The sequence below is a fragment of the Magnolia sinica genome, chromosome 18 (assembly GCF_029962835.1).
Source record: "Magnolia sinica isolate HGM2019 chromosome 18, MsV1, whole genome shotgun sequence".
NCBI classification, from domain to species: Eukaryota; Viridiplantae; Streptophyta; class Magnoliopsida; order Magnoliales; family Magnoliaceae; genus Magnolia; species Magnolia sinica.
Genome location: NC_080590.1, coordinates 54,977,558 through 54,992,649, shown reverse-complemented (window position 1 = coordinate 54,992,649; position 15,092 = coordinate 54,977,558). Strand labels below are relative to the sequence as shown.

At 40.0% G+C, this 15,092-nt stretch overlaps 1 protein-coding gene across 6 annotated transcripts in view; it reads right to left on the bottom strand.

Annotated features, from left to right (window-relative positions):
• LOC131233905 (serine/threonine-protein kinase TOUSLED) overlaps positions 1-15,092 on the bottom strand; it is an 82,565-nt gene that overhangs the window by 36,142 nt on the left and 31,331 nt on the right. For 5 of the 6 annotated variants that reach the window (XM_058230746.1, XM_058230750.1, XM_058230745.1 and 2 more), the window contains 4 exons: positions 5,869-5,919; positions 1,735-1,842; positions 1,560-1,604; positions 1,227-1,339 (listed from right to left, as the gene is read on the bottom strand). In XM_058230746.1, coding sequence (XP_058086729.1) covers positions 1,227-1,339; positions 1,560-1,604; positions 1,735-1,842; positions 5,869-5,919 — 317 coding nt within the window. The remainder of the gene's footprint in view (positions 1-1,226; positions 1,340-1,559; positions 1,605-1,734; positions 1,843-5,868; positions 5,920-15,092) is intronic. The other variant, XM_058230747.1, reaches the window with a different exon arrangement.

The following is a 15,092-nucleotide window of genomic DNA, read 5'->3' as shown; positions in this document are numbered from 1 at the left end:
AGTATGATCTAAAGCCTGAAATCTTACATATCATATTTAATTTTCATGTCTTACATCATATCCATGTCCAGACACAAAATAAAACATGCATGTGACTTGATCTAGTGATTCTTTGTAATTTGGGAATTTTTTGAAAGATTTTACTTTTTAATTAAAAATGTTTATAAAAAAATTGAAATTCCACTTCGATCGACGGTCAATTGGCCCCTATTTCACAGTATTCAAGAGTGTTTGATGAAATCATCAGCACAAACTCTAATTTTGTGATTGGGGGAAGATGGGCTGATTTGCGGAAAATTGGGGAAAGTTCGAAATCTCCCTAAATTTTCTCAAATCGAAGATGATGAGTAGCAGCTTATGTTAAAAAATCTTCACTTGTATTATTCTACTATGTCCCGGGCAGAGCATTGTTGGTTTGTGGAGCAGCAATATTATGCCCAACCCCGACAAGATGGAGATGATGATTTTAAGCCACTACGTAGCTCTATATGGGTCTGAGCCATAACCACACACATTATCCACAAGTATATTTCTAGGTTTCTACTTTTTCTTTTGCTTTTAAATGTATTGCTTGTGTTTCCATACATTTCTTACATTTATAAATTATATGAATAGACTTTGAATATACTTGCATCAGTTCGGTTAGGCAATGCATAGATTAGGAGTTAGGACCCCATACAAAGAAAACCTATTATGTGCACTTGTTTTTTGTGATGTTTTGATTTCTAAGTGTGTATTGATGTCCTTTTTAACAATCCTTAAAGTTTCATTGAATAATTCGACCAACTTCCCAATGTTTCCCAACAATAGTGATACATTACGCGACACAATAGATATATCCCATGCGATAACCGATATGTATCCTTTCCGTATCCCGAGGGTGCGATACATTACGCGATAATGATACGGAAAACATTGTTTCCATTGGGATCTATTGGATGGTCTGTCACTCTTAAGAAAGATAATGAAACGCAAAAAATTGGACTCTACCTGATTACACCCTCATTGAATAATTCGACCAACTTCCCAATGTTTCACAACAACAGTGATACATTACACGATACAACAGATATATCCCATGCGATTACCGATATGTATCCGTTCCGTATCCCGAGGGTGCGATATATTATGCGATAATGATACGGAAAACATTGTTTCCATTGGGATCTATTGGATGGTCTGGCACTCTTAAGAAAGACAATGAAATGCACAAAATGGTACTCTACCTGATTACACCCACATTGCCAAGCCTCAAAGAATCTTGGCGTATCTTCATCCTTGCTTCTTGCCTCTCTGCTTTCGAGATGGAAATAAGTAGATCAGATAATACTTTTATTCGCTGCATCAATGGAGCAAAACCAAGAAAAGCAATATTAGAAGAATGTCCCCAGAACCCAATCAGTAGGTATGGCTTTCAAAAATATATATATGAAGGCCTTGCTATGCCATGAGTGCTTTTTAAAACAAGAGAAAGGAGTTCCCATTTGCTCTTCCTAGTCTCAAAATATAATGAAGTGAGTTTGTGTGGCAAAAACAAAAAAAGATCGAAAAGATACAACCTTTGGCTTCATCTGCTGTTCCTTCTCTTTGAGGTCTCCCAGTTCCTGTAAATACAAGAATCATGCCAAATGGACATAATGTCATGCATTGTTACACAGGAAACCCTTTTTATGGCTGATATATGGAAATCATTCTAGAGTTGGCAACATTGGATTAAACCATAAAAATTACTACCATTTCTAGTAGGCGACACTGCTCTTGATGATGAACAGCCTCTTGGCGTGCTTTACATAACTCCTCTTCTAATGATGCAACTTTTCCACGTAATGATGTGATCTCCTCCTAAAAGTAATAAAAGAAGGAGAGAGAACATGGGAAAAACCAGACATCCATTCAATCTTCAAGCAATTGATTATATTACCCAAATGAAAGAATTTACTTCAACATTTTAATTAGCATAAATAGGCAAGTCAATTATATGGTCCCAATATTAAGCATTCTTGAGAAATTTTATATTCTGATGTCAGGAAGGGACAAAAGAATATGAGTGCTGGAAGCTGATGGATTTCTCAATTCATTTGTTCTATAATGCAATTGCTGTGGGGGCTAGGCCCCAACAAATGTTTTCATTGTCCAACTTCTGGAATTCTCTGGCCCCCTAAAAGTGAACATATTCCGTTGGACTGCACTGCTGGATAAAATTCAACTCACGACCATATCAAAAGCAGAGGTCTTTACCAGCATGTGCATCATGTATTTTACAGCTGAAGAATCAGATCCCCATTTATTGATATATTGCCCCTTCACATGAAGGCTTTGTCTGCGGTTGTATCTCGGTTTGATAATAGTTGTGCAATTCCCAAGACCCTGGAAATCTATTTTCTGCATGGAGGACAGTTGATGCTGGTCCCCTGGACAGTTATTGTAGAAGTTTTCATTTTGGGTGACCCTTTGGAGCAGAATAACAGAATACTAAGGGGGGAAATTATGTACAAACAATAAAGTAACAAGCAAAATCATTGGGATGGAAACGGAGCCATCATGTCTGACCAAAATGTGAAGTCCAAGAGTTACATCTAGAAATGCCACCAGCCATGATGAGTGATCTGCAATGGCAGGCATGTAATTGCATTTTCTCGCAGTTTGGCAGTTTTAATAATAATTTCTTCATCCTCCCAAAAAAAAAAAAGTTAGCAAGCATAAATGGCTAGGAAACAGAGGCATGAGTGTGATTTAAAGCGGGAGAGGTGTCTAGTTAGAAGAATTTTGCAGCCAAAGGCTTTGGATTAGTTGCAATCTCTTGTGGGTGACCAAATCAGCATGTGGGCCCTTTTCCACCTTATGAAAGCATTAAACCAATTTATCAGGTATTATATTATCCATGAACAATACCCAATACGTGTCGGACGAAATGCTAAAATTTCAATAAGAAACAGTATCAAAAACCCTATAAAGTGCATTAAACATGTTAATAAGCATTCTAAATTGTCATCTCCTGAAATATGCAAAATAGGCGAATCGGGAGGTTTTTGGGGTGACTTGCTCATAACAAAGACATATCAAGTGACATTAGTCGATTTCAGCCTACTTAAAACCTTGATCTCAAGTAGAGCCTAAAGTTCTTCTATGAACCACTATATAGGATCATCCCCTTTCAATACCACATCATGTTTCTCACTGAGTTTCCACCTGAGCTAAAGGTCAGCCAGATCTTCAGCATGGAAGATTTAAACATATACTTGGGACGAACTCGTTGATCATAATCAGCCTATGTAATAGACTATTAGATAGTGCTTGACTGTAATCAACCTATGTAATAGTCTATTACAATGCACCTGTGGGATTTTTACGCTCTCATTGCCAGTCCCCAGCATGATAAACGAGCGTTGAATCAGGTTGGCAATTGGCATCAAACTTATGCCATAATTTCCAACACGAATCCAAAGTCTGAACAATATGACATTCCATACTCATGCTAGGACAACCCCTGTAGCTGTAAGTAGGGGTGTACACGAACTGAGCTAGCTCGGTTAGCTCACTGGACTCGACTCGAAAAAGCTCGATTCGGCTCGGTTCGAAGCTGAGTTCGAACCGAGTCGAGCTGATTTCTTGAGCTCGAAAATGAGTTTGAGCTGAGTTCAAGCTGGCCCCAGCTCGACTCGACTCGGATCAAATCCAGCTCGAATCGAACTCGGATCGAACCAATTCGGTGACTCGAAGTGTGGCTGGTGGCAAGGAAGGTATGTACATGAAACAAATACCCTTTTTTTTCTTGGTTTTTATGTTGCTTAGCAGGTGTTTGATAAAATACCTGTAAAACCATTGCTTCTGTTTTACATACAGTGAGATTTTGAAGTTGCAGTCCAGGTGTTTGTGAAAATGCCTCAATGGCGAACTTGGCTCGATCTTGGCTCAAACTCGGCCCGAGCTGCTGACCAAACCGAGCCAAGTTGGCCAGTCAGGCTCGAGGACCGAGCCGAGCTGAGGCCAACTCGACTCGGTTCGACTTGATGTACACCCGTACTAACAAGCTAACCCAAAAAAAAAAAAAAAACGTGCTGCATCTGAACCCGAATGCAGTGAGGAATCAGTAAGGGTTGGCTCGGCATCCCCTAGAAGCAAAACAGCATGCCACAACAGCATCCAGTTGCTGTAAGAAGTAAGCAACGGTTCTCACGCCGTTCTGGATGCGTGCTGGTAAAGAAGCTAGTTCAAGAGAATTGGATTTGTCATACTTCATGAAATATAGGAACATTGATGGGTTAGAGTATGTTGTTATCAGATACAATGAAGCCAAAGAGAGTTAACATAGCTTGCGTTCAGGACAACAAGATGAAAGGCGCCAAAACTAGCGCAATTGATTGATGTAAGCTTTGTAATATAGGAAAAGACTACTAGAAATGGGGTAGGGAAAGTGGTAGATAAAGATTTAAAGGATAAAGTTGTAGATGTTTAGAGAGAAAGGAATAGGAATTTATTAACAAAACTTGTGTTAGGAGAGGAGATAATCAAGGTTATTAGTGCATATGCACTGCAAGTGGGGTTGAAAGATAGAATCAGTAGATGATTTTGGGAGGAAACGGATGGAAAAAACGAACAGAGAGAGGATATCTATGGGAGACCTAAATGGTCACATAGGAAAAGCAAGTAGAGGATAAGAGAGAGGAAAAGAAAGTAGGATATGAGAGGGTACACAGAGGATACGGTTTTAGGATAAGAAATGAGATGGGGAAAGCTATCCTTGATTTCACTATGGCATAAAATCTAGCTCTAGCAAACAAATACTTCAAAAAGAGAGATGAACATTTAATAACTGTCAGAAGTGGATCATAAACAAGCCAATTATATTTCTTTCTACTTAGGAAGATAGAACAATCAATATGTAAGGACTGAAAGGTGACATCTAGTGAGAGTTTGACTGCATAGCATAAGTTAATGACTATGGGTGTTTAAATTAAGAGATCAAAGAAAGGGAATGAAATTAATTAGTGCCCAAAAGTAGGTGGTATATGTTAGGAGTAAAAAAATATATATATTAGTCATAAGAAAATTCATGAAAGAAGGAAAGTGGAATGTCAATAAAGAAGACATATGGTATGACTTGGGAATAGAATGAGAGGACAGCTATGGGGCAAATCTATAGAATGTTGCAAGATACATATTGAAAGAAGACATTTGGAGAGAGCAGCCAACGCACACATCCACACTTTCCGGGATGATGCTCACTAACACGACATCTGATGAGCGCAACCAACCCACATGCTTCAAAAAACCACACGGGAGATGATGATCATGTAAACCTCACTCACCTTCTCAGGCACAGGCCATTACAAAAGCCCAACACACAAAAATAAATGAATAAGAACGCGAAGACACCCTAGGTTTCTTAAAGAAGTTTCGGCACAAGATGATGAGCAAGTGCAAGAAGAGAAGAAGAAGAAGAAAGAGAGTGTAGAGAAGAGCGGAAGCTAAACTAAATTAAGAGAATTTCACTTTGATACCATGCAGTTTTGTAGGGGGGAGAGAGAGAGAGAGAGAGAGAGAGAGAGAGAGAGAGAGAGAAGAAGAAGAGTTCAAGTTGGACCTCCTCTACTCCCCTTTTTATTATTCAATAATTTTTTAAAAAAAAATGCATATGACAAAAATACCCTCTAGTAAGAAAAGCAGAAATACCCACTAAGTCGTAAACCAGCATAACTACTAATTAATAAAGAAAAGGACCGGGAACAAGGACTAGGTAGGTCGTACAGTAGTATGGCCCACATTTACATCCGTTAACAAGAGTAAATACATATTTTAGGTGCCAATTATGAGCCTGATGCAAAACCATGGCTAGTCATGGAACTAAAGCATTTGGCCACAACATACCAGCAAAGATGCCCTCTCATCCTTTCCATGCTGCTCATTAGGCCAACTCTCCTGCCAAATTAATCAACAAGAGGGATCAGCTTTATAAAGAAACAAAAATCTATTTGATGATTCTGGGCAGTGCAAGAGGCCCCAATTTTTTTAGGAAAAAAGAAGAATAGTTGATTAGTGAAATATTGAAGCCATCAAATGCATTGTCATATTTCATGAGATAACAAACATACAGTTATAGGCAATAGTGGTACCACCATTTCAAGAAAAAAAATGGTCCTATTTTCTTGTAATTAATTTTTTTTAACCAAGTTCATGTAAAGAACCCGTGGGTTTGAATTTCCAGGAGTCAGCATTCTAGTTATCATTGATGATAATGCCTAGGGGTGTTCTACATCTGGGCACTTACAGAACTAAAAAGGTGCTATCTAGAGTGTAGACATGGTTTTGACTGTTTCAACTATTTCGACAAGAAACAAATGCATTCAATTTGGGAGATTATCTTATTTAATTATAAAAGAGAGAGTGTATAGAAAACAATCATCATATTTATTCATACTGAGTTCGTCTACATCCTTTGATTTCCCTTGATTCTAAGATAGATTATTTAAAATACAAAAATCGTAAGAATTTGAATATCGAATCTAAATATCAAATCCGGCAGCATTTCAGCTTGTGATTTAGTCATCTCATTAAGAGGGATGTTGTGCGGATCTGATCAGCCGATCTCTCTTTCTTGAGCTCATGTCCTTGTACGGAAGGAAAACTGAAGACTACGAAAGCTACGAAGATCAAATCCACAGTAATTTCAGCAGCATTTCAACCATTGGACATTAATGGCCGTGCAACAGTGTTCTGTTCTTCTTCAAAATCTTCCACCTGTCCAAATGAGAGGGGAAGTGGGGTATTTATAGGTCTACACACATGCGAAACCTCGAGGTCCGTGTCGTGGGCCCACCTTTCATCAAATCTCAGTCGTCCACGTCAGCATACCCAGATCCTCATTTGAGCCTGTATGCGCAACACCTTATCCTATTTGAGTGGGTCCACACAACACTACATTGTTGTGCGGTTCGTCACAAAGACCCCAACTTCTTAATCAATCTGCCTTTTGTGCAGGAGCGCACAACCAAAAATGGGGTTTTGCGCCGACCCGCGAAATCAGTACCCTTTGCACGGGTTGGCGCAATACCATGAGTCTTCATTTTCTTCATTCTCTTCTTTTTATTTTCATAACTTTCATCTTCTTTTTTATTCAATCTTGATCCTTTATTTTATGCCTCAACAGATGCCCCCTTGATCCTTTTTGTTCATCCTCTATTTGATGAAGAAACAGGATCAAAACTAATTTCACAACTACCTTTTGCGCGGGACTGCGCAAAGGACCTAATCGAGTCCCATCAATCGGATCCGGTCCAACATCCTCCTATAAATACCAGAGCCAGCTCTTCATTTTCATCTTCCTTCAACTCCTTGCGGAAGCTCTGCCTCTTTTCCTCCAACCCGCGCAACTGCTTGTCTTTGCGCATCCCCGTGCAACACCTCCTTTTTCTTTCAACGAATCCACCTTTGCGCACCCCTGCGCAACAATCTTGTCCTTGTGCATTCCTACACAGGATTTCCAAGCCATTCTCCCCTACTTGCACAATAGCGCGCAATTGATCCCTGTTGCGCACCTGCACGCAATCATCTCTTAGAGAATTTCTCTCAAAGTCTGAGAATTTTCAGATTTTGAAATCCTTCTTCTGCCCTTGAATCCTTCATTTTTCAAAATTTCTTCTTCATCTTGACAACTCTTAGCCCATAAACATGTATTGCTAGCAAGCTTCCTCTTTGAAAAGAAAGAATTGCCCATCTTCTTCAGGGTCCAAACAGCCTCTCCATCATTCTTAGAAATATGTAGAGATGAACGAAGAAACTTTGAAACTTCACAACCCCTTTAACAACAAACTAACCGTTATTCCAATCAATCTACGGCGCCACTGGTCCATCTTACACAGTGAACCATTCGACCGACGAAATATCTTTGTTTCCGTGGACAATTGGATCATGAAAGAACCAAGAATTTTGACAAGATATTTGAAAGAAAATGGGTCCCGTCAAAGAGCTGGTAGGATTCATAAGATGAGATTTTTGCATCCATGCTACGATCCTCAGCAACCTTTCCCTGCCCACTATTTCAAAACTGCTCAACAGCACTTCTTCTCTAAGAGATTACCTTGGAACACAGAAAAATTCTCAGCAATAGGACTCCTATCTCTTCGAAATTTCTACAGTACTTGGGCTCGAGCTGTCATTCGAAGACACACTGCCATTCTAGAACAGATCAACCTTTTCTGATGCAATCATAGCTACGTCAAAGCATTTTCACGCGGATGCTGCTATCTTCAGAGGCTTCTTCAATCATTGGTCTCCAATCACCAACTCATTTCATCTTCCTTCGGGCGAAATGAGTATCACTTTATGGGATCTTCTTTGCATAGCAGGTCTTCCCATTATGGGCAACATCTTTGATGCATGTGCCTTCTAATAGAGAACTTGCTCTAGCATCCGCGAGAGGAGGCACATCCGAGATTTCAAAGACCACACTTGAACTCTTCAGTGCACTAGCTAACCTCCCTCACCCTAATTGCATTACTTCTATTGAATGGTTGGCTCACTTTTCTCGAAAACTGCTATATATTTTTCTCTTTTCTTTTTTTTTTTTTAACAATTTCGATCTTGTATGGTTTGATTTTAATGATCGCATTTTCATATTGACAGCTTTGCAAGCCATAACCATCAAGAACTCAAGACCATTCGCAAGAACACTAAGAACACTGCTGAATACAGTTCTTCCAGCGAACTAGGTGCTTTCTTAGCTTACTAGTTAAGCTTGGTATTATTCCCGGATTCTGAACAGACAGACATCATCAAGCCATCCTTCTTTGTGGCTGCAGGCGCAATGGCGGAATGCCAAAAATATTCACTAGCTCCTTCGGTCCTGTGTTCTTTGTACCGTGCTTTCTGGGATGTTATCTCTAGCTCCAAGGATTCTTCTTCCGAATCTTTTCTTGTCTATGTTCCCTGGCATTTCTTCGTGGGTTGGCTCGGAGTATATTTTCCTTGGACATTTGTTGACTCCGAAGGAGCGTATTCGCATCCTGATCACCCTGATCACCTTCCTCTGCAACATTATCAATTGAGAAAGATGATTAAGAAGTCGAATAGATGGGTCGCTAGAAAAATAGAAAGCAATGATCCTATCGACTTTTATTAATTCTCTTTCACTAGTTATCCTGACGACATGGCACTCGTTAATGATGATTCTATTTCATTTGGCGAACATTCATTACTTGTCTCCATCAGGTCCTACTAGCACTCTTCCTTGGAGAGAAGGTAGTGTATTCTGGCGCGAACCATACTACCCTAGCAGATTTGCCCGCCAATTCGGATTTGATCAGACTATTCCGGAGACTTGCAATATTGTTACCAGAGCAATGAGAAGTTACGGCATTGGGCCATATAATTGGGCTTTAATATGGAAGCAACTCTTGAACATTTGCATCGGGTCGCACTTCATAATTCCTGGCTATAATTATCCTTTTAGCGCTTCTTATTCCTAGATGCGGTAGTGGGTTCATCAGTATTTCTTAGTGGAACATTGCTACCCAGTAAATCATGCCATATGGATTCTCCCTCCTCGCTTAAGAGATTTCCAAAAAGACCAAGGCATTGGATATTTTGAAGAAATAGATCATGCCCCCTCTCCAGGCCAACTCTGCATAAAAATTTCTTCTACGGATAATATTTCTGAAACAAAACCTGTTAATACTCTCGAGGGATGGATAGCCTTTGGTACGCCTTTGAAGAATACCCCTGCATTTCCTGCAGAAAATAATGATTCTTTGCAATTCTATCCTCCTCCTCCTTTGCAAATTTTAAGAGATAATACTCCTTTGGCATCAGAAAGGCAGGAAACAGAAAGACATAGTCGTCCACCTTAGAAGGATAAACATATTATCATTGAAGACTCATCCTCTTCAAAGGAATAAACATATTTTGAAGCACTTGGCTTTAGAATAGAAAATAGCAAATATTTTGATCAGACTTGATGTCGTCGTAATCTGTACCTGTTTCAAAAGAAACACATTTTGTATGTCTATTTATTCTAAGTATGAAATTTTCATGACTTATGTCATCATATCAGGCAATTTGCATCTTCGAGCATATTTCAAGTAAACAGATGATCATGTATTTTTGCAGCATTTTGATGCTACTCATAGTTTAAGCTCTTGAATAATGGAGCTAGTGTATTTTAACCGACCATACCTTGACTGGACTAAACTGGACAAAACTTGACTGGACTTGACTAAACAAAACTTCACTGGACTTGACTAGACTTGACAGGACTTTTTCACACAGTTTAAACTCTTGAGTAGTGGAGCAAGCACAATTTCTTAGACTCATGTGGGAGTCGGGTCTTTACACGAATGGTCGTTGTAACTCTCTAGAGTTAGCTGAACTTATCGCGGTCGGGGAGTTCACAAACCGCGATCCATCAGAGGGGCCCAATGAAGCTACCGGGGCCGTGAACTCGGTGGGATTTACACACAGGGTTGGCCGCAATAACTCTCTAAAGTTCATGGGGCGTGCAAGGCTACCTTTAGGTACCAAATCCAAGGTCATCAGTCCATCAATGAGTAGGCTAAAAACTCTTCCTCATGAGTTTCTACTGGAATCAAACTAGGAATCCGGAGGGTCTTATGCATGGTTGGCCTATCTATGGACAAAGGCCAAAGAGCGCACACTGCAGCCCGCTTTTTCTTCGCCTGCAAGGTCAGACCCATTCACAAGAGGGCATTTTCCTCTTTCCCCGTGACGTTGTCGAAAGCTCTACAGGCGGCACTGGTCTCACACATGACTGGCCGTTGTGGACTTTTTAGCCGTGTAGGGCTTTTAGTCGCTGGCTCCATCCGCTGCCCGCATGGGTATGCATGTGACGGCCTATACGGGCTTTTTAGGGCCACTGACTTCTCACTGCTGCCCGAATTTTATACATACATACATACATACATACATATATATATATATATATATATATATATATATATATATTGCCGATGATGGTAGGTCTTATGCGTAGTTGGCCGTATGGGCTTGGCTATGCTGCCGTGAATGATAAATTGCCATCGCTATCGTGGTATTTACATATATGGTTAACCGTATAAGCTTCGCTAGCTTAGCAATAATATCAATTTTGATAAACTTCGATTATAGAATAATCTTCGCGTCAGTGATATGGCGATGGCGATGGTAGTTTTTGTTAATCCAGCAACAAACGTCGGCGCTTGACAATAATATATTTGAACTTGATATGCTTGGAAATCTGCCTTTGTATTCATTCATGTTCGGGGACGAATACATGGCTTCACCTTTGAAGCTATTTCATCTCTTTCTACTTGTCTTGCCCCCTTTGATTAGGAAGCATTATACTGATAATCTTCGTAATCAAAATCATGGTGATCTTTAGAGGCAATATATATTGATGCAATGAATTTCGACAAATATAATGATGCCTTATCATTGCGTACGGATTATCCAATATTAGAATTGCCCCCAGTCTTGAACTAATCAGGCATGTGTACTCTTATTTCCTCTCTTATATCATACACTTTCCTTATGATTATTTTGCCGCTATCGATCATTCCTTGCAATATCTTCTTTAGATTGAAGCAATTCTCAGTTCGATGTCTGAAGAGACGATGATAATAACAATAGTCACTTTCACCTATTTTCTTCATCTTTTTTGGACATTTTGGCCATGGCAATTTGATCTTCTCTGCTGCCAACCATTTATTTAACATAGGAAGTATAACATCTTCTTCGAATGAATAACTTCCATAATCCTCGGACTGTCCAAATTCTTTCTTTATGCTCTTGGCTATATGTTCATCCATATTTCTTGTATCGGATCTTTCTTGCTAGTCCTGTTGATCTTCATTTTTCTTTCTTCTTCTGTCCTCTCGGCTGAATTTCTCTTGAGATTCGGAATCAAGTGGTTCATACAAAAGTCAGACACTCTTGTAATAATCCTTTCTAAACTGCAAGCCTCTACGATCAGATCTTGAAATGTCTGTATATTTGAACCCATGAGACTTAATACAATACCCAACTTTATGCATTCCATGCATAACTTAATTTGTTCTTTTTCTTCTTTCACCAGTCACAAATGTGATGCCCCCCAGAATTCTCCATCGATTAATGAATTTTTTGACTGGTTCATCTTCTCTTTGTCAAATAGAAGTTAAACCATTACTAACTTCTTTAGACAATGATTCAACAAATTGTGAATCACAATGAGAGTTTCTGAGTGAATCCATCGCTGCCGGCCATTCTCTTGTCGCAACGACTTTCCCTTTATCTTTTCCCATCTTCAATGGATTTTCTACAAATGTCGCGTTTACAGTCGCTTTCTTGTCTCACTTCTCATCCTTTTTCATTACTATCTCACCTTGTTTTATCATTCTCTGCAACATATCTTTTAGAGTAAAGCAATTTTCTGTCAAATGTCCAACATAACGATGATAACGGCAATATCTCGTCTTTAGTCATTTCGACTTCTTCTGGACGCCTTGGCTAAGGTAATTGAATAGTTCTGGCGGCCAGTAGTTGTTCCATCATTGGTACGACATCTTCTTTTTCAAAATCATATTCTTTATGATAGTCGTATGATCGCGTTCGCTTATCATTTATTCAATCTTTATACCGATCCGTATCTTCCCTCTTTCTTGTTTCTCGCTTATTGTAAAAAGCATTCTTTTTCTTTTCCTGATCAATAGTATGCATCATTAATCTATTCGATCTTCTTCTTTCTGTCCTGATTTGAAATGCTGGCGTTTTCCTGACCATCAACTCCAATGCATTTGCTTTCATTGCAAGGTCACGAAAAGTCTTTATATTAGCACTTGTGAGCCCGAAGGCAATTCCTAGCTCCATAGAATTTAAACACATGTTTACTTGTTCTCTCTTCTGGCAACTGTCTGCATGAGGCCCCCAAATTCTTCCACCTATCAATGAATTTCTCCACGGGTTCATTTTCTCTGTCTGACAGAAGCCAATTCTGCAACATAACATCGCGTTCTAATGAGAAGAAATTGGATATAAATGCGTCTTGCATCTGTTCCCAAGTTCTTATTGATTCCGGTGTCAGATTAGAATACCATCGAAATGCTTTGCCAGTCAAGGAAGCACCGAACAGCCGTAAGCAGTATTGTGAAACAGTAGAGAAGTTCTCCATGGTAGTGATGAAGTGTACGTGATGCTCCTCTGGAGACCCTTCTCCATTAAATTTCTGAAAACCCGGTTGCTTGAAGTTTACTGGGAAGGGAATATCTTCTATCTCTCTTGGATACGGTGTTCTATATCGGAATCTTCCAGTATGTTCGCGCTCTCTAACGACTTCCGCAACCATCTGTCGCATTTCCTCGTGTTATTGCCCTAGCAGCCGAAGCAGATCCGTGCGATCCTACTCTATGTGGCAATGAACCCTCGGGTTGTTGCTCTTGTTCATTCATAGCGGCCACTACTGGCGGGGCCATCGCTTGAGCCACATTATGAGCAAGAGTAGCCAAAGCTTCTCGAGCTTCAACACTCCTCCATTAAGATTCTTTGAGCTTCGCCCATCTCAACCATACGTTCATCAACATTTTACGGGGGACCTTGACTAATTCCTGCCATGTGCACAGTGGCTTCTACACTATCTGAAGGGGCAGTCGCGGGAGTAGAATATCTTGGTATGATGGGACTTATTGAGAGAGGAGTTCCATTCGGACCTTCCGTACTCCCGCAAAATTCGGCCGACTGTGAGATTTCTTGTTGAGGTGTATCTTGAGTTGAAACAGAAACTGCATTATTCATCGGTGATTTGCCTCTCTTTTCTCGTCCATCGAGTATTCATAATAGGTAGCGCTAGGAAATCTTGTGAAGTCAAAGAAGGAAGAGATATCCCTGGATACAGAGCCGGGGGAGCTAGTTCAGGATTATTTTTAGCGACATTCCGTGTTATCGGTCCCCTGATTCTATGTGGAGATGAATTCATCTTGGCAGTTACTGTATTTCGGGTCCTTGTTCTTCGAGATGCTACGACAATCCAGTCATTGTCATTTTCTTGTGCCAGTGGCAAAGTGGATATGACTTCGGCCATAACTTGGGGCTTGTCATTCTTGTTTGCAAGAGATTGGGCTTTATGGCCTGTAAGCTGATCCGTTGCATTTCCACCACGAATCCAGTCACAGTGAAGTAGAAATTCATCTTCTTTGTTGCGCTTGCCATTGATCGTAATTTGCATTTTTGTCTGATGACCTTCAAACAAAACATAAAATTACAATTAGTATCGTGGTAATAAAACATTATATCTTAGAGATGAAGGGGAGGATGTTCCCGTTGAGAGTCGCCATTTTGGCGTCTTTCGACGCCAAACTATGACAAAAGTTCCTGTAACCTTCTCAATGTTAATCTTAAATAAGATAGAAAGATCCCCAGTGGAATCACAATTTTGTTTCAACAAGAAACAAATGCATTCGATTTGGGAGATTATCTTATTTAATTATAACAGAGAGAGCGTATAGAGAACAATCATCATATTTATTCATATTGAGTTCATCTACACCCTTTGATTTCCCTTAATTCTAAGATAGATTATTTAAAATACAAAAATCGCAAGAGTTCGAATATCGAATCTGAATATCAAATCCGTCAGCATTTCGGCTTGTGATTTAGTCATCTCATTGAGAGGAATGTTGTGCGGATCTGATCATCCGATCTCTCTTTCTTGAGCTCATGTCCTTGTATGGAAGGAAAACTGAAGACTAAGAAAGCTACGAAGATCAAATCCATAGTAATTTCAGCAGCATTTCAACCATTGGACATTGATGGCACTATTGCACGGGCCCGCGCAACAGCCACAAAGCCCTCTCTCTCTTTCCTTCTTCCTCTGATACCTTCAGTCTTCTCTTCTTCTTCGGAGCTCTGATCTTCTTCAAAATCTTCCACCTGTCCAAATGAGAGGGGGAGTCGGGTATTTATAGGTTTCCACATATGCGAACACTTGAAGTCCGTGTCATGGGCCCACCTTTCATCAAATCTCAGCCATCCACGTCAGCATACCCAGATCTTCATTTGAGCCTGTCCGCGCAACACCTTATCCTATTTGCGCGGGTCCGCAAAACACTACACTGTTGCGTGGTTCGTCA